This window comes from Oryx dammah, unplaced genomic scaffold (assembly GCF_014754425.2).
Source record: "Oryx dammah isolate SB20612 unplaced genomic scaffold, SCBI_Odam_1.1 HiC_scaffold_14, whole genome shotgun sequence".
In the NCBI taxonomy this organism is placed as follows: Eukaryota; Metazoa; Chordata; class Mammalia; order Artiodactyla; family Bovidae; genus Oryx; species Oryx dammah.
Window position 1 is genome coordinate 26,365,613 of NW_024070198.1, and position 23,900 is coordinate 26,389,512.

At 39.7% G+C, this 23,900-nt stretch overlaps 1 protein-coding gene across 2 annotated transcripts in view; it reads right to left on the reverse strand.

Moving 5' to 3' along the window:
* The window catches only part of SORCS1 (sortilin related VPS10 domain containing receptor 1), a 156,226-nt gene that overhangs the window by 73,403 nt on the left and 58,923 nt on the right, over positions 1 to 23,900 (reverse strand). For both annotated transcript variants that reach the window (XM_040254393.1, XM_040254392.1), the window contains exon 13: positions 6,103 to 6,274. In XM_040254393.1, the coding sequence (XP_040110327.1) occupies positions 6,103 to 6,274 (172 nt within the window). The remainder of the gene's footprint in view (positions 1 to 6,102; positions 6,275 to 23,900) is intronic.

Here is a 23,900-nt window from a genome sequence, read left to right on the forward strand (position 1 = left end):
TGTGATTCATGAGCACAGAATCTCACAATCAAATGTGAGCTCTCTGGGGCCTCCTTATATGGGGACAGTCCTTAAGGCTTTGTGCTCTGCACTAGGAGACAAAAAAATCAAGGGGCTGATTCTGACAGCTACAGGCAGTGGATTCATCCTTGCTCTTGCAGCTTTGCCCATTCAAGTGGAATGAACTGACTTATTTTTTTTCCCCCCCTTTTGGGCCTAGAAGGCATGACTTTACACATCTTAGAACCAGATTCCCCAATTTGTTCCCACATCACTCAGCCAAGTTTGAGTTGCCTGATCATCCTGGTTGCATGGAAAATGGCATCAAATAGATGAGAGCCTGGCCTCTGTCCCTGGAGGGTGCACACAGCTTGGAGCTGACCAGGACTGATTTCTTATTTCAGATTTTCCTCTACTGCATTCTTCAAAATGAAATAAAAATCTAAATTCTGAATCCTGCTCTAGCATTGATGTCTATTGCTTCAAAAGATAATGTTCTTCTGAGTTGTATAATCAGTTTCCTTATGTCTTTGGGAAAGGGGCCTTCACCTTCACCACAGGGTATAGGATTAGTCTGGAAAATGAATACCTCCTTAACAGTTTTCTGTTTCCTTACTGCTTAAAGATCTAAATACAAAATATTCCATTTTATTTGAATTTCTAAAATGATTTTTAAGTCAGCTTTTTGTTGAACATGCTATGCATAAGGAAACATATGCATACCATTAAATATACAACCTGAATTTAATAAAGTATATGCATTCATTAATCACCAAAAATTTTTAAATTGTGACTAGTCCAGAAACTGTCCCTGCCACTCCCCCTCTAAAGGTAATACTTATTCTCATCACCATAAATCAGCTTTGCTTATTTTTTTGCAGTTTAACTAGGTAGACATATAATATGCATTTTTTCAGTCTGATTCCTTTAGCTCAATATTAACTGTGAGATTCATTCAAGTTTCTGTATGTAGCAGTAGTTTGTTCTTTTTCATTGCTGTATGATGTTCCATTTTACATGTATACTATCATTTATTTCTCTGTGCTAATATTGACGGATGTTTATTTTCAGTTTTTGAGCTCTTAGGAATTCCTCTGCTATGCATATTATTTTACATACATTCTTATGCACATTTGTATGCATTTCTGTTTGTTTTTAAGTTTTATTGAAGCATAGTTGGATTTACAATGTTGAGTTAATTTGTCCTGTACAACAAAGTGATTCAGTTATACATATGTATATATATTTACTTTTTCATATTCTTTTCCATTATGGCGTATCACAGGATATTGAATGTAGTTCCCTGTGCTATACAATAGGACACTGTTGTTTTCTCACCCTATATATAATAGTTTGCACTGTATGCATTTCTGATGAATATATCTTCGGAGTGGAAATGCGGCTCTTAGATTGTGCATGTATTCAGGTATAGCATTTCATGTCAAGCTGGTCTCCAGGGTGCCAATCTATACTCCTAACAGCACTGGATGACTGACCAGTTGCCCCAACAGCACCACTTGATATTGTTAGTCTTTTAAAATACCAGTCTTCTGATGGGTACATAGCAATAATTTATTATAGTTCTAAGTTGCATTCTCTGGACAAGTGGTGGTGGTGGTAATTTTTTCATATGCTTATTGGCTATGTGGTTATTACCTTCTTTGAGATTTCTAAATCATTTGTACATTTTCTACTAGGTTGATGGAATTTTTCTTATTGATTTATAGGATTTATTTATATTTTTCTGGGTATGAGTCCCTTATTGAAAGTGTGTACTGAAAATAACTTCTTCCCCTCTAGATTTCACCTTTATGGTTTTTAAAATAATGACTGTTGAAAAAAAGAAATTCTCAATTTTAACGTAATCTTAGTAAATCATATTTTTCTTTATATTATAAGGTTTTCTTTCCTGTTTAAAAAATATTTACCTAATCCAAGGTCATGAAGATATCCTTGAGTGTTTTCCTTTAAGCACCCTAGTTTTCTCTTTCAAAATTAGACTGACAGTTCAGCTAAGATTATTTTGGTGTGTTTTGAGAAGTCAAGATTCACGTGTTCCCTCATACTCAATGCTGCAGCACCATTTACTGAAAAGATAGTACCTTACCTACTGTACTGCAGTCTCATGTGACATAAAGCACGTACTTATGTGCACATATATATGTATATTATTATGTCATAAATCAATTAACCATATAGAAATTCAGTATGAAAATATTTGTCTTTCAATGGTACTGGGTCAACTGGCTACATATATGGAAAAAATATATAAATTTTGGCCCTTGCCTGAAACAATTATCTTCAAAATGGATCTTAGGCTTAAATGTGAAAGCTAAAGAAAAAAATGTGATATGATATCTTCACAATCTTGGGCTAGACACATTTCTTAAGCAAGACACAAAAATAACTAATTATTTATTTTATATAACCACTGAAATATCTGTGTTTGCATACGCCATTTTCAAATCTGCTCAATTTGTCTCAATGATAGTATGTCTCCTCTTCTCTCTTCTATTTTATTTTAATTAATGAGGCACTTAATATTCATCCAGTTCTCCTATCAGTAGTTTGATGGTTCAGCATTACCTTACCGGTTTTCACTTGTGACTAGATGTTAAAGCACACATTCTGAACATGCTGGTTCTAATATAAAAGAGTATTTTTATCAATGCTTCTTCACAGATATTTCATGGAGCTTAAACCACTTTAATTCCATTTAATTCTTTTCACATACTATATTATTGTTGTCATGTAGTTTAATTCCACGTGTATTTTAAGTCCCACAACGGATTAACATGATTGGTCTACAAAACTGCTGTTAACTTCAGTTCACCGGCATATCCACCATCTTTCTTACTCATCCTTCTTTCCACTATTTCTGTGCTTTTGCCTGGGGTCACTTTCTTTATGCCTGGACAATTACCTTTAGTGTTTCTTTTCACAGAAATCAGCTTATATGACTCATTCTAATTTTTGCTTGTCTGAAAAATGATTTTGCTTTAGCTACACTATTTTTTCCTCAGCACTTCAAACATGTCATTCTATTTTTGTCTGCGCTGCTTTAAAATCTTCTCTTGTTTTTAGATGATGTCAGTAGTTTGAACACAATATCTAAAATACCCTGCTTTGAGTCTACAGATTCTCTTGAATCTCTGTGTTGATATGCTGATATCTTTTGCCAGTTTTTGGAAAACTCTCTGACATTATCTCTCCAAAAATAATTATGGCTCCATACCAGTTCCTCCCCTTCAGAATGACTGTGTTCACTCTTTCCACCATTTCCTTTGGTCTCATTATTCTTTTCCCTATTTTCTACTCTTTTCCTCTGAATTTCCAAATGCTATATTCCCTACTGTCATTGCTTCTAATAAACTGATCCTTCACTCACCTGGGTTCAATCTACTACAAATCCTCTAAGTTCTTAATATCAGTACCTATACCTGTAGTTCTTTGACTTCCATTTGATTACCACCACCTACTGATGACTGCTATGGGATTAAATTTTATATCTTGTCTCATATTCATAAACATATTAATCATATCTCAGGAAATATGCTCTTTTTTCTGTTGTTTTTTTTTCCTGTTCTTGGTCCTGATTGTTGATATATCTATAGTTATTTAAATACCCTAAATTTTACATGAAAAAAAAAAAGTAGTAAGGCTGTTGGTATATGTTATTTTCCTCTAAAGAGGATTTGTTACAGTTTCTGACATTTAAAATGGGGGAAAATCATTCTAATAATGATTAGACTGAAATAATTTCAGGTGGGATTTCAGGGTGTAGAGAGTCTGCTCTAATTCCGCTCTGTCCTTACTCCTAGCATAGAGCAGTCTACAGGACCTAGTCTTGTATCATTCACCAGGGCTTTCCCCTTGATAGTCTCTAAACTCAATTTTTTTTCTATCTCCTCAAAATGTAATACTTCTAAAAACTATGTTTGACTTCACATCCTAAGTGATTACCTGCTGTTTTATTTGCATCCCTCACATATTGTCAAATAATTCAAGGAAACAAAAGTGAAAGAGAAAAGTGTTAGTGGCTCAGTTGTGTCCAACTCTGCGACCACATGGATTGCAGTCTTCCAGGCTCCTCTGCCCATGGAATTCTCCAGGCAAGAATACTGGAGTGGGTTGCCATGCCCTCCCCCAGGGGATCTTCCTGACCCAGTGATTGAACCTGGGTCTCCCACATTGCAGGCAAATTCTGTACCAATTAAGCCACCATGGAATCCCCCAAGGAAACAAAGAACACAGAATCCTGTATAACTTCTCTATACTTCTCTCCTCTCTGGGATTTGACATCATCAGTCCCAGCTGACTTGGTAACTCTGAAGGCCAATCTTTATTTTCCCAACCTCGAGTCTACCAACAGATGTTTAGGCAACACTTCTGGTCTGACCTTCTACTGGGAATCTGAAATCTGACCTCTTAAACAGTATGACAGATGAACTGGCAAAGTTCCTGAGGGGAAATACAACATGAAATACAGCATAACTCATCACAATGAGTTTCCTCTCTCTCAAGAAAAGAATTGAAATTTCTTAAGTCCTCTTCCTCCTTCTCTGTGTGTGCGTTTCTCTCTTTCCCACTCTCTCTAACTCTTGCTCTAAATAATACATATTTATTTGGTTTGCAGCAAGCTAGTCTGTCATAGCCTCAGGCAGAAGCTCCCCCAAGATTTATTTCGGTGAAATGCAAGTAATTCCAACTAGCCTAAACTGGCCCATCTCTTTCTAGTTCCAACTGAAGAACATTGGGGAAACTTAGTGTTTAGAAAACTGGGTCTGGTTAAAAGGCACTTACTAAGGAGACAGGAGAAAAGAGTATTAGGTTCGAGCAGTGCTTGTCTATGTGTCCTTGAACTGAAAGCAACAGCATCACTAGAGCCAGGAATTCCAGCTCATTAGATCACAGCTCTTTCTATGGAAATTAAAATACTAAGTATTTTGAGCAAACCTGACAGTAATCCTAACTACATCTTTTCCCCTTCAAGTCGCCCTCTAGAGCCTCTTGGACTGGTCTGGGCCCCTTGATGTTGCCCTTGTTTCTTTCTTTCTTTTTTTCTTGAAGCATAATGCATAACGTATGACCCTGTTAGAAAAGGATATTCCTGAGTCTTACCTCAACCTTTTGTATGAGAATCTTTGAAGATGCAGCCCAGAAAACTGTTTTAACATGCTCACCAGGTAATTTTTATGTTTATTAGAGATGGAGAGCCACTGAACTATCAGAAGAGAAGGGGAGAAGACAATGTTGTATATCTTTATCCTGATGTCATTGTGAACTTTTCAGATTCCTTTGCATTCATGTGGCTGAAAGTGGTGTTGGCCATATTTTAGGTACACAGAAAACACTGAAGGTAGAACAGCCTGGTTTAGACATTAAGATCATTTAATGAAGGTGTTTATCATTTAGAGGCCATCTTCCTCATTTATAAGATGACAAACGTGCCATAACATTCTAAAATATGTAATATAAAAGACATCTTATTCTACCATCTAATTACTCAGAAACTTCAGATAACTATAGTTTGGCAAACAATAATTGATGTTTATAATAATATTCCTGAGGAACTATTAATAGTAAAACAATAAACCTCTCAAGCGTCAAGGAAATTATATTCAATTAGTTTATATTGGTCTTGATGCTATAAGTATGCCTGGTTAATGTTGTCTTTAGAAAGAAAAGCCATGACCTCAGATTCAAGGAGGAAGACAGCATTAGCAGCTTTTAGGTTAGCTCAGTATGTATATGTGTTAAGCTGTTCTAGGAATACTATTAATGTATTCTGAGAAAACATTTTGCTAAAAGTGCCAATAATAGAAGATTAAATCCAGGGAGAATCCCTAAGAAGTTACAGGTTCAGTAAGAATGAAGAACAACTTGCAGTGATTTAAAAGTAATAGAACTGTGTCAGAGAAGGTAAACTTATAACAACAAATACCAAGGAACTAAAAGGAGAATACAAATTTTAAATGAAATTTAAAATTGAAAAAATATATCTATGTAAACAAAGACAAAAAGACATGTAAACCAAATCATGATTTCTTAGGGAAAGTCATTGGCTCTAGAAGGTAGAGGGGAAACGGGACCCGGTCCTACCTCTTCCAGCTGTACCATAAGAGTAACGTTGTGCCCTTGTTCCGCCGTCAGCTTTCCATCAGCAGTGACAATCCGGAGCCCCCGCGGGGCCTTCCCTGGGCACTTCTGTGGCTTGGCTGTGTACTGCTCTCTCACTCCATCAGTGCAGTTATTGGAAACCACCTTTCTATACCTAAATGAGAAAAAAGCTCAAATTGTAATTCAACACATGATAATTTGGATCACTCCCAACTTTTCAAACCTTCTCCCTAGCCCTGAGGGCTAGCAATAACTACCTTTCATGGTGTCAGGAAGATTACAGTTTGTTTATAGTAAGCACCCAACAGAGAGGCAAATCGTCATAGGAACATAGTGCATCGTTATTAACATTCTAATTTATGCTTTATTCACTTAGTCGATAGACAATTTCACTTTGGAGTTGTGGGAAATGCATAGCAGGAGAAGACGTGGTCTTTCCTTACCCTCAATAGGTTTATAATCCAGGTGAAAAGATGTGTACTTAGTTGCTCAGTCATATCCAACTTTTTGCAACCCCCTGGGCTATAGCCCACCAAGTTCCTCTGTTCATGGGGATTCTCCAGGCAAGAATACTGGAGTGGGTTGCCATGCCCTCCTCCAGGGGATCTTCCCAACCCAGGGATTGAACCCAGGTCTCCTGCATTGCAGGTGGATTTTTTACCATCTATACATGGATAATCTAGAAAATACTTCAAAGGCTATATAATTAAAGGTCAGAATGAGTACTATATATATTGCAATATATACATGTATATATTGCAAAGGAAGGTATAGTTCAAAGAAAGAATAGATTATTATGCATTATATGTCTCAACATTAGATACTGTACAAGCTGTTGCACTCATGGTACAGTACAGAAAGGTGGCTAAACTTGAGAGTTTCTACTCAATATTTCATGGGATATAATGCCTAAACTATTGAAATTTCACATTAAGGAAACTTTAGACTATAGATTGAGTAAATCCTCCCTCTATTTGCTTTTTTCTTGTTTTAGCCTAAATAGGAAAAAAAAAAAAAAAAGAATTATGCTACCAATTTGTCCTATACAATTTATCAGATTTATGGTATATTAGAATCGATGGGTTTGCTTTAAGACTTTTGAGGTCCAATGTTATGTATTCATCATCTTTTTTTGTGTGGAGTCCACAGCAGCCGCATTATGTATTCATATATTTGGTTTCTCCAATCTACCTGAGGAAGGTACTGGTAGATCTCAAAATGGAAGCAATCAAAAGTCCAAGGTCTTTCCATTCTTCTAGACCATAATTTGACAAACTTTTCACATAAAGTGCCAGGGAATAAATGTTTTAGCTTTGCGGGTTATATAGCTTTAGTCACAAGTACTCAACTCTCGGGTTGTAACATTAAAGTGGACACAGAGAATGCATAAAAGAACAAATGAGTCTGGGTTCTAATAAAACTTTATTTACAAAATCTGGCAGTGTGCAGGCTATTGCTTACCAACTACTTCAAATCTAGCCAAAGTCCCTTCTCTGTCCTTAAGTTTCAAGACTGACTTCTTAAAAGCATGATTGAGAAAATAGAATTAAATACCATCTGGGAAAGCACTTTGAACACTTTTGGGGACTGTAAGGCCAAGTATTAATATTAAACTCACCTCATAGGGTAACCATAAGGATGAAATGGATTAATGTACACAGAACACTTAAAACCACCCTGACAATTAGCAAGTGATTGTGAAATGTTATCAGTTATTTTTACTTAACATTATTATCTATCCTCCCTGTTCACAACCTTCACAAATTCCCATTTCCTTAAGATAAATCACAAATCCTCTAACTTGGGCCTGAAGCCCTCCATAAACTAACTTGGTTCTACTTTTCTGGACTCTTTCTCCCCAGCCAGCTCATTCTGCTTTAGCCAAACTTCTCTTTTCAATCCTCTTGAAAGTGCTTCTTTTCTTTTGTTCTTTCTGCTTCCATGTCCACCTTTTTGCCTAATCAGCTGCCTAAAACTTATCCACACTTTAAGTGGCACCTTATCTCCTCTCTTTTCCTGATTGTGAAAGTAAAATCATAAGATGTTCAAATTTAGAGAGTACTAATATGTTTGGGCTTTCCTGGCGGTCAGATAGTAAAGAATCTGCCTGTAATGCAGGAGACCCAGGTTCAATCCCTGGGTTGGGAAGATCCCCTGGAGGAGGGCATGGCTACCCACTCCAGTATTCTTGCCTGGAGAATTCCATGGACAGAGGAACCTGGTGGGCTACAGTCCAAGGATTGCAAAGAGTTGGACACGACTGAGCAACTAACTCTTTCACTAATACATTCTAGACACTGTGCTAAGTTCTTAACATGATTTGCTTTCAAACTACCCCTAATAAAGAATGTATCATTACTCCCAATAAATAGATGAAGAAATTAAGATTCATAGAACTTAATTTTCTCAAGATCACACAGCCAGCATCTAGACAATTTGGATCTAGGATATATGTATTTGTTACCACTGTACTGTACTACCTCTTTAAATTAGGGGAGATATGTGTCATCTCTTACAGGAATCCTTATGATTTACTTGATAGGAATCAGTAATGCCTCGGATGATTTTCTTCCTTCCTGTGACTGTGAACTTTAAGCTCCTCATTGAGGGCATATTTGTGCCGCAGACATGCAAGGCTGATAATCACTAGGTCGACACTGGGATGACTGTATAGAGTTTAAATGTTGACATATCTGTCTAGAAATTGGCTATCATCACTGGCCCTAAACCCTGCAGGTACCACACCCACCAACCCAGCTATATTGACCCCTATCCTTGGAGTCCTTGCTTTTCCTGGCAATCTGGAAGTGAATGGGTTAACACCTAATACACCAAGGAGCTTCCTAAATCCTGTTCCTGTACTGAGATCCCTACTCGTTCTGACTGGTCACTGCCATGTCTGAACATCTTCAGATCATCCTCTCTGATATTAAGTATTTTGAAAAGTCCATGTAGGTGCTTATGACTGTAAGCTGATTTGAAAGAAAATAAGGGAAGCTGGGGGAAAAAAAAAAAAGATGTGGACGCTGGAGAATGGTGACATTCTGGTACCAGCAATGGTAGCAGAGAAGTGACCAGCAATGTCATACAGTAATTGCGGCATCCCAGTGAGTTAAACCGCATCACAAACTCCTTGTGTATTTCAGAAGCCAGGTACAATGCACATTAAAGGCAAGTTATAACTTTAACCACTTAGCGTCCAATCACACCTGTGACTCTGTCTTGGCGAGGAGCTCTGGAGGCATGGGCTCACTATCACCACTGGCATCATCAGCTAGAGAACATTTCTTTTGTGTGTCACTGTTCTGACCAATCACCACCCTGGGCTTTCCTGAAGCCTGTAGCAACAGGAGTTCTGCTTAAATACAAAGCATGAATCCATTCCTCTGGTATTCTGCCACAGAGAAGACTATTGGTAATTTTTACAATGTTCATTAAAAACCATTCTGAAACCATTTTATTTCCCGGATGAAAATGTCTTCACATTAGCCCTAGCAGACCAGTCTCTGAAATTTACAAGAAAATTGAGCAGAAATACAGAGTTCATTTACTCAAGTAAGCACACACCTGCTTTGTGCATTACAGAATGGTTCTATTTTCATCCCAGCAGCTGTCCCTGGGTCTGAGTTACATAAATGAATAATACATTTTATATGTTATTAAATGGGGCTGCTTACCTCCACAATAACAAGGCAACTTATGATTATGTTGGACCTAAGCTCTGAATATTACTGGGATGCATTTAGTTGGTAAAACATTCTTCAGTCTGCCAAGAAGAAAAGTGCTTTGCAATGGCAAGGGAGTCTTTGCACAATTACTGAAAGGAAACATTCCACAAACACGCCTTTGATATTACCGACTGCTCATCAGTAGATGGTGTCTTATTACTCCAACAACCCCAATTTCAGCTATTCTCTTTCTTCTTTTCTTGATACTCCTCTGTCACCTTTTCCTTTTTACCCCTACCCTCTTTGATTTTGCTTCTGCACTGCCTGTCAGTCTTTAAAATGAGGAAGGTCGTAGTTTTTCTTTGTGAGAGTAAAATTGGAAAAATCATCAAAAGTCTTCATATCGTGTGATTTGGCTGTTTAGCAGGTTTTTTTTTTTTAACTTACAATTTTGGTACAGATGCTTATAGTACAAATGTTTGCTATAGATGTTTGTGACTATTCCATGTATGTTAAGGTGACAATATAGTCTGGCTTAGTCAGTCACAACCATCTCTGTGATGTTAAGACTCTGCCCATAGAAATCAGTTTAAATGAGGATTCTGGGCATCAGTGTACTTTTGTTTTTAATTTCCCCTGGTGATTCTACTGTGCAGCCAGGATTAAAGATCACTGCCCTGGTGGTTAAAACTAGTGTTCTGGAACCAAACTGCCTGAGTTTAAATGCAGGCTATTACACATTATATAAACTTGGGCAATTTACCCAGACTCTAACGTTTGGGTTTTCTGCCTATAAAATAGGTATAATTACAGAAACTGTTTGTAGTGCTGCTTTCTAAGGCCCACTTGACTTCACATTCCAAGATGTCTGGCTCTAGATTAGTGATCATATCATCATGATTATCTGGGTTGTGAAGATCTTTTTTGTACAGTTCTTCCGTGTATTCTTACCATCTCTTCTTAATATCTTCTGCTTCTGTTAGGTCCATACCATTTCTGTCCTTTATCAAGCCCATCTTTGCATGAAATGTTCCCTTGGTATCTCTAATTTTCTTGAAGAGATCTCTAGTCTTTCCCATTCTGTTCTTTTCCTCTATTTCTTTGCGTTGATCACTGAAGAAGGCTTTCTTATGTCTTCTTGCTATTCTTTGGAACTCTGCATTCAGATGCTTATATCTTTCCTTTTCTCCTTTGCTTTTTGCCTCTCTTCTTTTCACAGCTATTTGTAAGGCCTCCCCAGACAGCCATTTTGCTTTTTTGCATTTCTTTTCCATGGGGATGGTCTTGATCCCTGTCTCCTGTACAATGTCACAAACCTCATTCCATAGTTCATCAGGCACTCTAAATATCAGATCTAGACCCTTAAATCTATTTCTCACTTCCACTGTATAATCATAAGGGATTTTATTTAGGTCATACCTGAATGGTCTAGCGGTTTTCCCTATTTTTTTCAATTTGAGTCTGAATTTGGTAATAAGGAGTTCATGATCTGAGCCACAGTCAGCTCCTGGTCTTGTTCTTGCTGACTGTATAGAGCTTCTCCATCTTTGGCTGCAAAGAATATAATCAATCTGATTTCGGTGTTGACCATCTGGTGATGTCCATGTGTAGAGTCTTCTCTTGTGTTGTTGGAAGAAGGTGTTTGCTATGACCAGTGCATTTTCTTGGCAAAACTCTGTTAGTCTTTGCCCTGCTTCATTCCACATTCCAAGGTCAAATTTGCCTGTTACTCCAGGCGTTTCTTGACTTCCTACTTTTGCATTCCAATCCCCTATAATGAAAAGGACATCTTTTTTGGGTGTTAGTTCTAAAAGGTCTTGTAGGTCTTCATAAAACCGTTCAACTTCAGTTTCTTCAGTGTTACTGGTTGGGGCATAGATTTGGATAACTGTGATATTGAATGGTTTGCCTTGGAGACAAACAGAGATCATTCTGTCGTTTTTGAGATTGCATCCAAGTACTGCATTTCGGACTCTTTTGTTGACCATGATGGCTACTCCATTTCTTCTGAGGGATTCCTGCCTGCAGTAGTAGATATAATGGTCATCTGAGTTAAATTCACCCATTCCAGTCCATTTTAGTTTGCTGATTCCTAGAATGTCGATGTTCACCCTTGCCATCTCTTGTTTGACCACTTCCAATTTGCCTTGATTCATGGACCTGACATTCCAGGTTCCTATGCAATATTGCTCTTTACAGCATCGGATCTTGCTTCTATCACCAGTCACATCCACAGCTGGGTATTGTTTTTGCTTTGGCTCCATCCCTTCATTCTTTCTGGAGTTATTTCTCCACTGATCTCCAGTAGCATACTGGTCACCTAATGACCTGGGGAGTTCCTCTTTTGGTATTCTATCATTTTGCCTTTTCATACTGTTCATGGTGTTCTCAAGGCAACAATACTGAAGTGGCTTGCCATTCCCTTCTCCAGTGGACCACTAATCTAGAGCCAGACATCTTGGAATGTGAAGACAAGTGGACCTTAGAAAGCATCACTATGAACAAAGCTAGTGGAGATGATGGAATTCCAGTTGAGCTGTTTCAAATCCTGAAAGATGATGCTGTGAAAGTGCTGTACTCAATATGCCAGCAAATTTGGAAAACTCAGCAGTGGCCACAGGACTGGAAAAGGTCAGTTTTCATTCCAATTCCAAAGAAAGGCAATGCAAAAGAATGCTCAAACTACCACACAATTGCACTCATCTCACATGCGAGTAAAGTAATGCTCAAAATTCTCCAAGCCAGACTTCGGCAATATGTGAACTGTGAAATCCCTGATGTTCAAGCTGGTTTTAGAAAAGGCAGAGGAACCAGAGATCAAATTCCCAACATCCGCTGGATCATGGAAAAAACAAGAGAGTTCCAGAAAAACATCTATTTCTGCTTTATTGACTATGCCAAAGCCATTGACTGTGTGGATCACAATAAACTGTGGAAAATTCTGAAAGAGATGGGAATACCAGACCACCTAACCTGCCTCTTGAGAACTCTGTATGCAGGTCAGGAAGCAACAGTTAGAACTAGACATGGAACAACAGACTGGTTCCAAATAGGAAAAGGAGTACGTCAAGGCTGTATACTGTCACCCTGCTTAGTTACTTATATGCAGAGTACATCACGAGAAACGCTGGACTGGAAGAAACACAAGCTGGAATCAAGATTGCCGGGAGAAATCTCAATAACCTCAGATATGCAGATGACACCACCCTTATGGCAGAAAGTGAAGAGGAGCTAAAATGCCTCTTGATGAAAGTGAAAGAGGAGAGTGAAAAGGTTGGCTTAAAGCTCAACATTCAGAAAACGAAGATCATGGCATCCGGTCCCATCACTTCATGGGAAATAGATGGGGAAACAGTAGAAACAGTGAGAGACTTTATTTTGAGGGGCTCTAAAATCACTGCAGATGGTGATTGCAGCCATGAAATTAAAAGACACTCCTTGGAAGAAAAGTTATGACCAACCTAGATAGTATATTCAAAACAGAGACATTACTTTGCCGACTAAGGTCTGTCTAGTCAAGGCTATGGTTTTTCCTGTGGTCATGTATGGATGTGAGAGTTGGACTGTGAAGAAGGTTGAGCACCGAAGAATTGATGCTTTTGAACCGTGGTGTTGGATAAGACTCTTGAGAGTCCCTTGGACTGCTAGGAGATCCAACCAGTCCATTCTGAAGGAGATCAACCCTGGGATTTCTTTGGAAGGAATGATGCTAAAGCTGAAGCTCCAGTACTTTGGCCACCTCATGCGAAGAGTTGACTCATTGGAAAAGACTCTGATGCTGGGAGGGATTAGGGGCAGGAGGAGAAGGGGAGAAGGGGATGACTGAGGATGAGATGGCTAGATGGCATCACAGATTCGATGGATGTGAGTCTGAGTGAACTCCGTGAGATGGTGATGGACAGGGAGGCCTGGCGTGCTGCGATTTATGGGTTCGCAAAGAGTCGGACACGACTGAGCGACTGAACTGAACTGAACTGAGCAGAAACTGTTCCTAAAGTTCTTGGGAGGATTAAATGAGATAATGCATTCAAAAGGACATAGGAAAAATATGCCACATGCAAGACCTTAATAAATATTAAATATCATAAGGTAGTAAAAAATTAGCATTTAAAGTTTTAAATACTAATTTTCTGGTGGCTCAGATGGTAAAGAGTCTGCCTGCAAAGAGGGAGTCCTAGATTCGGTCACTGGATCAGGAAGTTTCCCTGGAGGAAGAAATGGCAACCCACTCCAGTATTCTTGCCTGGAGAAGCCCATGGATCGGGGAGCCTGGCAGACTACAGTCCATGGGGTTGGGCACAAAGAGTTGGACACAACCGAGTGACTTCACTTACTTATTTACTTACTTAAAATTTTAAATGTCGGCTTGCTATTACAGCTGGTAAAGAATCCACCTGCCATGCAGGAGACTCTGGTTTGATTCCTGGGTTGAAAAGATCCCCTGGAGGAGGGCATGGCAATCCACTCCAGTATTCTTGCCTGAAGAATCCCATGGACAGAGGAGTCTGGCGGGCTATAGTCCATGGGGATGCAAAGAGTCAGACAGGACTGAGCAACTAAGTACAGCATTATACAAGTTCCCTGAAAGTAGAAGCCATGCTCTCACTGCCAAGTTTATCTTCAGATCAAACTGGATCACATCAATTCCTTCCTTAATATTGTTCAAACTGCCCATGGTTTAGTCACAAAGTGTAAGGTTTGGGTTTAAAAGATAGTTTCATGATCTGTGGTCGATGCATCTTTTAAGCTTTAGCTCTTTTCACTGCCCTGCATACCTCCTAAGCTCAGGCCAGGCTAAAGGCTACTTGCCTTCCGTCTGTGTTGTCCATCCTCCCTGGGACGATCTTTACCCTGTCAAGCTACTATTCATTCATTAAAAATCAGTGCAGACATTATGTCTTCTTATTACATTATCTCTTCTCTTTTTTCACAGTAGTTATTACATGTTATGACCAAGAAAGAGGTGGAACTCTAGGTTTTCTTATAGCCAAGGCAGGACTTACTGTCACTGAGCTCTGGTGTCCCTCATTTGTGAGCACAATGAAAAGAATATATTTGTTTAGTTTCTTGGATTGTACTATGTGTCCTTGTTTTCAAGGAAAAACTTTCCTCTTACAATAACACCTGACTTGAGACGAGAAATGGGGCAAGCCCTGGAGACAGAAGGGAGCTGGTTCTGGCTACAGTGCATGGCTAACACTTCAAGTCTTTCTAGACTCAGTGTGCTCACATTTCAGCAATAGTGCTATGTAGCAGTCATACCCCCATTTTTATTCAGAAATAACAGGGTTCCCTGACGGTTTAAGCAGTTTCTCCAAGTTTCTCTCCTCAAGGCAATAGCTCTCAGAACTTTCCCCTTAAACAGAGTAAGCAGGCCTTGGGCTCAGGGGAGTGTCACTGGGCAGAAGATAGGTGAGGGGAAGAAAACTTTTCTTCCACTAAGTAGGATGGAAGCACAAGTCATTTAATGTGAACACTAAATAGAATGCAACATCATTCTGAATGCCAACATGATGAAGTGGGACATATGGCTGAGTTAAACTAAATGACAGCATCAGGAGGATGGCTCCTGGAATCCACTACAGTCAACTAGTTACATAACAAATTCATGAAAGGAAAATGTCCCTCCTTTTAAACATCTGAAGTCCAAGGAATGCTAATACTGGTCACTTCAGATAGATTATGGACAGGTCAGAGCCTGAAGGGGTCAAAGATCAACACAATCCCTCTGTTTTGCACATAAGGAAAAAAAAAAGAGAGAGAGAGACATAAGAGTTTAGAGGGCTTCCCAGGGTCACACAGCGGGCAAGCAGTGGTCAGGGGCTCTGGACTGGGTTTGGCGCTCTCTTGCCATGATGCCATATGACCTGGATGAGGATTTTTATTCCCAATGCCACTGGGCAAGGACAGTGGTGTGAGAAACCTGATCTCCATTCACCTTCTTCATTTCCAACCCTAATGCCATCCTGTAAACATGTGGGAACATGTATCTAAGAAAAATATTCTGAAGAATCAATTCTGTAGCAGTTGACAAGTCTAGAGCATCTGCTGCGAAACTGAATGGGTGCTTCCCCCCCCCCAAAAAAAACAGCTACAGGGGCCCCTGAAGTTTTGGGTCTGCAAACACTGCAAGTGATTTTCTTTCTGTGGACTTGAAACACATGGACCACTTGTAGGACCAACTATTCTCTGTGATGTAAACTGACATATGTTGCTGAATAAATCAGACTGAACATCAAGAACCCTGCCAGGATCAGAAATAAGATCACTTGGAAAAGAACACAGCCTCTAAAGGCCCTGGAAATAGCAACCCCAGGGTGATGGCAGGATAGCCAGGGTCCAAGTGTTTTCATAGCTCATGTAGAGAGGATTATGCTTATAGAAAGCATTTTTAAAACATTCTAAGTGTATGTGAGAGTATGGAGATAACTGTTTTGCTATAATTTATATGTACATATACATATATATATTTTCCTGGACCGATGAAATATTCTTATATAGATACTGAATTAACGCTATTTATAAATCTTTTTTTAAATTCTTGATTAAATATTCCCATTGAATATTGAGAAACTAACACTGAGGAACAACAAGAACCATCACTGTACACTTACATTATTCCAGAAGAGATTAATGGCTCCTCTAAAGAAACTTCACAGACAAAAATTTCTATATCTACTTTCTTAAAAACACATCTAGAAATATCTCTAGCTTAGTAGGAAAAAGAAATCTGTTCCTTGATAAGATTATCTTCATTTCTTACAATAAACAAGCCCAATGCCCACTTTATTTTATATTTACGGAATCTTTCATGGTTGGCATGAATGAAACAAGCAATGTTCTAGTTAATTTAGCAACTGAAATCCTATCACGTTCTCTGGATCTGAAACAGTGTAAACAAAATTTAACCATACACAAGTATCAGTTCAGTTCACTCTCTCAGTCATGTCCGACTCTTCGTGACCCCATGAACAGCAGCACGCCAGACCTCCCTGTCCATCACCAACTCCCAGAGATTACCCAAACTCATGTCCATTGAGTCGGTGATGCCTTCCAACCATCTCATCCTTTGTTATCCCCTTCTCCTCCTGCCCTCAATCTTTCCCAGCATCAGGGTCTTTTCCAATGAGTCAGCTCTTCACATCAGGTGGCCAAAGTATTGGAATTTCAGCTTCAACATCAGTCCTTCCAATGAACACTCAGGACTAATCTCCTTTAGGATGTACTGGTTGGATCTCCTTGCAGTCCAAGGGACTCTCAAGAGTCTTCTCCAATACCACAGTTCAAAAGCATCAATTCTTTGGTGCTCAGCTTTCTTTAGAGTCCAGTTCTCACATCCATACATGATGGCTGGATAAACCATAGCCTTGATTAGACGGACCTTTGTTGACAAAGTAATGTCTCTGCTTTTGAATATGCTGCTAGGTTGGTCCGGAGAAGGCAATGGCACCACACTCCAGTACTCTTGCCTGGAAAATCCCATGGATGGAAGAGCCTGGTAGGCTGCAGTCCATGGGGTCATTAAGAGTTGGACAAGACTGAGTGACTTCACTTTCACTTTTCACTTTCATGCATTGGAGAAGGAAATGTCAGCCCACTCCAGTGTTCTTGCCTGGAGAATCCCAGAGCTGGGGGAGCCTGGTGGGCTACCATCTATGGGTCACACAGAGTTGGACACGACTGAAGGGACTTAGCAGCAGCAGTTAGGTTGGTCACAACTTTCCTTCCAAGGAGTAAGTGTCTTTTAATTTCATGGCTGCAATCACCATCTGCAGTGATTTTGGAGCCCCCCAAAATAAAGTCTCTCACTGTTTCCCCATCTATTTGCCATGAAGTGATGGGACCAGATGCCATGATCTTCGTTTTCTGAATGTTGAGCTTTAAGCCAAATTTTTCACTCTCCTCTTTCACTTTCATCAAGAGGCTCTTTAGTTCTTCTTCACTTTCTGCCATAAGGGTGGTGTCATCTGCATATCTGAGGTTATTGATATATTCCCAGCAGTCTGGATTTCAGCTTGTGCTTCTTCCAGCCCAGCGTTTCTCATGATGTACTCTACATATATAAGCAAATGAGCAGGGTGACAATATACAGCCTTGATATACTCCTTTTCTTATTTGGAACCAGTCTGTTGTTCCATGTCCAGTTCTAACTGTTGCTTCCTGACCTGCATACAGGTTTCTCAAGTGGCAGGCCAGGTGGTCTGGTATTCCCACCTCTTTCAGAATTTTCCACAGTTTATTGTGATCCACACAGTCAATGGCTTTGGCATAGTCAATAAAGCAGAAATAGATGTTTTTCTGGAACTCTCTTACTTTTTCGATGATCCAGCAGATGTTGGGAATTTGATCTCTGGTTCCTCTGCCTTTTCTAAAACCAGCTTGAACATCAGGGATTTCACGGTTCATGTATTGCTGAAGCCTGGCTTGGAGAATTTTGAGCATTACCTTACTCGCATGTGAGATGAGTGCAATTGTGTGGTAGTTTGAACATTCTTTGGCATTGCCTTTCTTTGGGATTGGAATGAAAACTGACCTTTCCCAGTCCTGTGGCCTCTGCTGAGTTTTCAAATTTGCTGACATATTGAGTGCAGCACTTTCACAGCATCATCTTTTAGGATTTGAAATAGCTATTGTTATTATTCAGTTGCTAAGTTGTGTCCAACTCTTTGTGACCCCATGGACTGCAGCAAGCCAGGCCTCCTCATCCCTCACTTTCTCCCAGAGTTTGCCCAAGTTCATGCCCAAGAACATAGTATAAATGTGTAGTACATAGTATGTACCAGTTCAATTCAGTTCAGTCGCTCAGTTGCGACCCCATGAACTTCAGCACGCCAGGCTTCCTTGTCCATCACCAACTCCCAGAGTTCACTCAAACTCATGTCCATATAGAATGTATAGTATAACGAAATAGGCTTGGGCTTTCGTATTTGCAAACTGAGATATTTATAGTTATCAATGGAGTAACAAAGAGAAAATGAATTTGGAGTTATTTCAGCACTAAATGCCAGACGACACACAGATGAATACTGATTTCATTTTGTTTAAACAAAAGGAAATCATTTATTAATCAGGTAAATGTCTTATCTGCCTTGAGTCATTTTGGAGGCAGACATGCATTTTGGAGTACAATGCTTCTAATTCTGTGAGTTTATGAGCCTATGCAAGGTATTATTTCAGTTTTACAGATGACAAAACAGGTCCTGATTTTAAATGTGTCCTAGATCTCAGGACTGTCATGACTATTATGTATCAAATGTCTGGACTACAGATACACAATAAAAGGAAATTTCCTCCCTCTTTTTACCTTCACTCCAGAGAAGCCCTTAGATGACCACTGTTGGTGATGTTCCACATTTTGAAAAGTGACTACTACCACTAGGTACTGTGCTGCATGCTTCATATAAAGTATCACATTTAATCAACCCCCAAAAGCAAATAGTAAAATTTCATAGTTTAGGAAACTAAGGCTCAAAAAAGGAAGTGACTTGCTAAAGATGAAGGCAAAGATTGTTTCATTCTAAAATAACTCTGTTCTTTACCAAGCAACACCTCCTGCCTTAGAGTTCACTCTCTAGCCACAGTAGACGGAAGACCTAGTACCATCCTCCTGGCTTGCCATGGAGTGGCTTGTGGGAGGCATGAAGGAGCAGGTGAAAAGTGGCAGAGACAGCGTGGCAGAACCGTGCTCACGTGCTGTGTCGTGGTGTGGACACTGGACACCTTACATCACTGGGCTAAGAGCTGAGGACTGGTAGCTACAGCCACGGGAGGGATCCTTTACAGCCATTTCAGCTCTTATTCTAAGTCTTTCTAAGATCTTTCCAAGAGCTAAAAGGAAACTGCACACCCATTCATTTCTACACAGGGAAACTGATAACAATTTTGGCATCTCCTCAAAAGAGCATTTCCATTGAGCATAATAACAACTGATGCTAGGATGTTTCCATCATGGTGAAGGGAGTGAGTCTGAGAACAGGGCTATGTGTACAGCATAATAAGCTGACTATGAGAGCCACCATAACCATTTATAAAGTGAGGTCTTAACAAAAATAAAAGGAAAGCTTGCCTGCGTGCCTTCAAGTAAAGGTGCAGAAAGGTGCTACTGGCAGGTCTGCTTGTTAAGCTTTACTGACAAGGGATGGCTGTTCTGCAGACCTGTTCAACCCGAGTCGGACTGCACGGCTGCAGCATGTGCCCTGCTGTGAGGACTGGGTGAAGCAAGTCAGGCACGTGACAAGTGAAATCTGTCGGCGACAAGAACTCTCAAGCCAATCCTGCCCTCTGACTCCTCAGCACTTCATCTCAGCCTGAAGTTAATACTACATATTCTGTGCTGACAACCAGAGATGCCCGTGGATGGGTTAAAACGGGCACTGGAGAGGCTTAGGGGCAGTATGGCTCCTTAATCCTAGAGACTTGAGGCTTTGCCCAATATCTCCCCCAATGCCTGGATACTAATCAGCTTGTCCTTGAAAAACTACCAGCCTGGCCCTTTCACCTGGCTCATTTCTTGTTCCTTTGCCTGCAGTAACCTGCCTCAGCTCAGTTCAGTTAAGTTGCTCAGTTGTGTCCAACTCTTTGTGACCCCATGGACTGCAGCACACCAGGCCTCCCTGTCCATCACCAACTCCCGAAGTTTACTCAAACTTAGGTCCTCACACCTTCTTAATTTGGGAATCCTGCTTACCCTTCCTCCTAGTGTTCCCTTACAGAATCCACTGGCATTTGTATTTTAAAGGTGGATGGAAGTTAATACAACTGAATATCTCACGTATGGGATTCACAGGCAGTGTGTGGGCAGGAAGCTGGTGTTTCCACTCTTATGGGGGAGATATTTGGCAATGCCTAGATACTCAGGTCTAAGAAGGAATCAGCTGACTGAATGGAATTTGCTTTAGCAGCTAGCAGGAAGACCTTCAGCTGCCAAAAGAGACTCAAATTATTGTTGCAGGGTTTTAATAACAAGTATTATAGTATGAGAAAGCTAACTGTAGCATTGTTTATAGCGGCAGAAAATAGGAAATGATCAAAATGTCCATGAAAGGGATTACTACATAACTCCTAGTGCCTGACTTTACCCTAAGGGGTAAAAAGAAATTAGATGGAAAGAAGCCTCATAAACTCTGGCATCAAAAGATGTCTAAGATGCATTTTTGAATGAAAAAGGCACATAAAAGAATAATACATCTAGTAGGAAACTGCATATAAAAACAACCAAATTAATTTTGTGTATCTTTTCACTTAATTATTCCCTGACAAATGCAAAAGAAACTGTTTAGAAACATGCATATCAAACAGATCACAGCTGTGTAGGAAAGCGGGCCAGGATTGGGATGATAATCTAAATTTGCTTTTTAAACACAGAAAACATATGTATATACTTTTTGCAATTAAATATCTCTAAGTGAAAAGCTAAATGTTTGATTGCAGCACTGTAGTGGCTACCACCTTATTGAGAATCTGTACTTATGAAATGCCACCAAATCAACATATAGCCAGGTGGCATCTGGGATCAGGGGCTGGAGTGGCATTAAGATGGTCAAAAAGATTTGCAGCAACATGGACAGACCTAGAGATTTTCATACTTAGTGAAGTAGGGAAGAGGAGGAAAAATAACGTGACATTCCTTATATGTGGACTCTAAAAAGAAATGATACAAAGGAAATTAATTACATGACAGAGAGAGACTCACAGACTTAGAGAAGGGATTTATGGTTGCTGTGCAGTGGGGAAGGAGGGGGCAGAGGGATAGTTAGGGAATTTGGGATGAACATGTTCATACTGCTATATTTAAAATGGATAACCAACAAGGACCTACTATATAGCACAGGGAACTCTGCTCAGTGCTATGTGGCAGCCTGGATGGGAGGGAGTTTGGGAGAGACTGGATACACACACGCACGCGCGCGTGCACACACACACACACACACACATATGGCTAAGTCCTTTTATGGTTCACCTGAAATCATTACAACATTGTTAATCAGCTATACCCCAACACAAAATAAAGTTAAAAACAAGAAAGGCAGAATGTTCTTTTTCAATTTCATCTACACATTACCTCTTACTCACTCTTGAGTTGGCTACAGACCCTGCAAATGGAAATTTGAGGGTATGGAGTCTTCTTTGAGGATGACTTCAGGACTCTGTCTCAGCTAATAGTCTTCCTATTCCTGATGCAAATGTATAGACAATATGTCAATCGGTGAGGTTATGATTGATACCCTTCCTCCCAAACTTAGGCCACAGGGTGCTATGAGGGTGGTTACTCTTCCCTCTGTGAGCCCCCTACTTTCAAGACCAGGGCCTTTGTCCTACTTGCTGACGGTTGGTATTTATATGTCCCCTTTACATAAACTAGCTCACTAATGCTGATGATTTTCTGCAATATGTTTCAATGGAATGGATGAAGCCAGCAGATGTGATAACAAAAATCCTTTAGGGTGAGATGCTCTCAGGTAATAGCCACTGACAGGAACAACCCTCTGAGAGTGGAGGGGGAGCACTAGGAAGTGATGTTGTGATTAATAAACATAATTGCATTACAAGCATTTATATACCTGGATACCTACTGCTGAGTCAAAGCTATGGTTTTTCAAGTAGTCATGTATGGATGTGAGAGTTGGACCATAAAGAAAGCTGAGCACCGAAGAATGGATGTTTTTGAACTGTGGTGTTGAAGAAGACTCTTGGAGAGCCCCTTGGACCACAAGGAGATCAAATCAGTCAATCCTAAAGGAAATCAATCCTGAATATTCACTGGAAGGACTGATGCTGAAGCTGAAGTTCCAATACTTTGACCACCTGATGCAAAGAACTGACTCATTGGAAAAGACCCTGATGCTGGGAAAGACTGGGGGCAGGAGGAGAAGGGGACGACAGAGGATGAGATGGTTGGAATGCATCACCAACTCAATGGACAAGAGTTTGAGCAAACTCTAGGAGATGGTGAAAGACAGGGAAGCCTGGCGTGTGGCAGTCCGTGGGTCACAAAGAGTCAGACATGACTGAGTGACTGAACAACAACGAACCTACAGCTGCTGAACCATTTATAACGGAAATTTTTATCTTTTAGGGCATAGATGAAAACTTCCATTGAATAGAATATATAAATTACTCATCTCTGATGTTTTATTAAATATGTGTTAGGATTTATTTGGGTTTCACATACTGAGTTCACCAAAGGAATGGTGAAATCTGTCTAGGAGTAGCTAAAACTATGTGTGTCTAAGTGTGCGTGTAAATATTGATACATGTATATAATTATAAAATGAAAATGCATATACATTCTTAATAAAGTGAAAAGTAAGGGTTCATAGACCTTCTTTTTCTGCCTTATTACAGTGGTTTCAGTAGCATTTGATAAAATTTACATCCCTCTGTACTTCAGCCTCTTCTCATTAATACTAAAGAGAGAATAGCATAACTCCCTTGACTAACGCTGTGAAAAAAAAAATCAATTCTGAAATCAGCTTCAGGGGCTCCCAGTGCTCTTTACAATGTCTAAACATGTTCCTACATGCAAGTGATACAACTTCTTTCTCTGGCATTTCTTCACCATTAAGTTGAGTGATTTCAGCAGCCTTTTTCAATTTTTCACATGGTACTAGATGCTCAAGACCTCACTGACCCTTTGCTGTAAAAATGTTACTTGCATTTTTCTCAAATTTTGTGTTACAGTGCAAATAAATCCGAGCTTATTATTTATTCAATCATAGATATGAATATTTGATGTGCATGTCTATGTTTTCTTTCTCTCCTTCTGAAAAAAGTTTGAATGGAATGGATGAAACCAGCAGATGTGATAACTCAACAAAAGTCCCTTAGGGTGAGATGCTCTCAGGTAATAGCCACCGAGTAGTATATACTATTCTGAGAGTAGTATATGTTATTTAGGTGATTTTTTTAAATTCAGAAAAGTAAACATTTAAAATACAAAAGTACATAAACAAGAACATGAATGTCCTCTCCTCTGGATGGCAGCTCTCATGAGAAATGAGAAGAGCAGCTGTCAAGCAGTGCTGGCCTACTGGTGAGTGCTTGCTTCCCCTCCCTCCCTCTCCCTCTTCTTCCAGCCCTTTCCTTCCTAACTGTCTTTAAACTGAACAATGG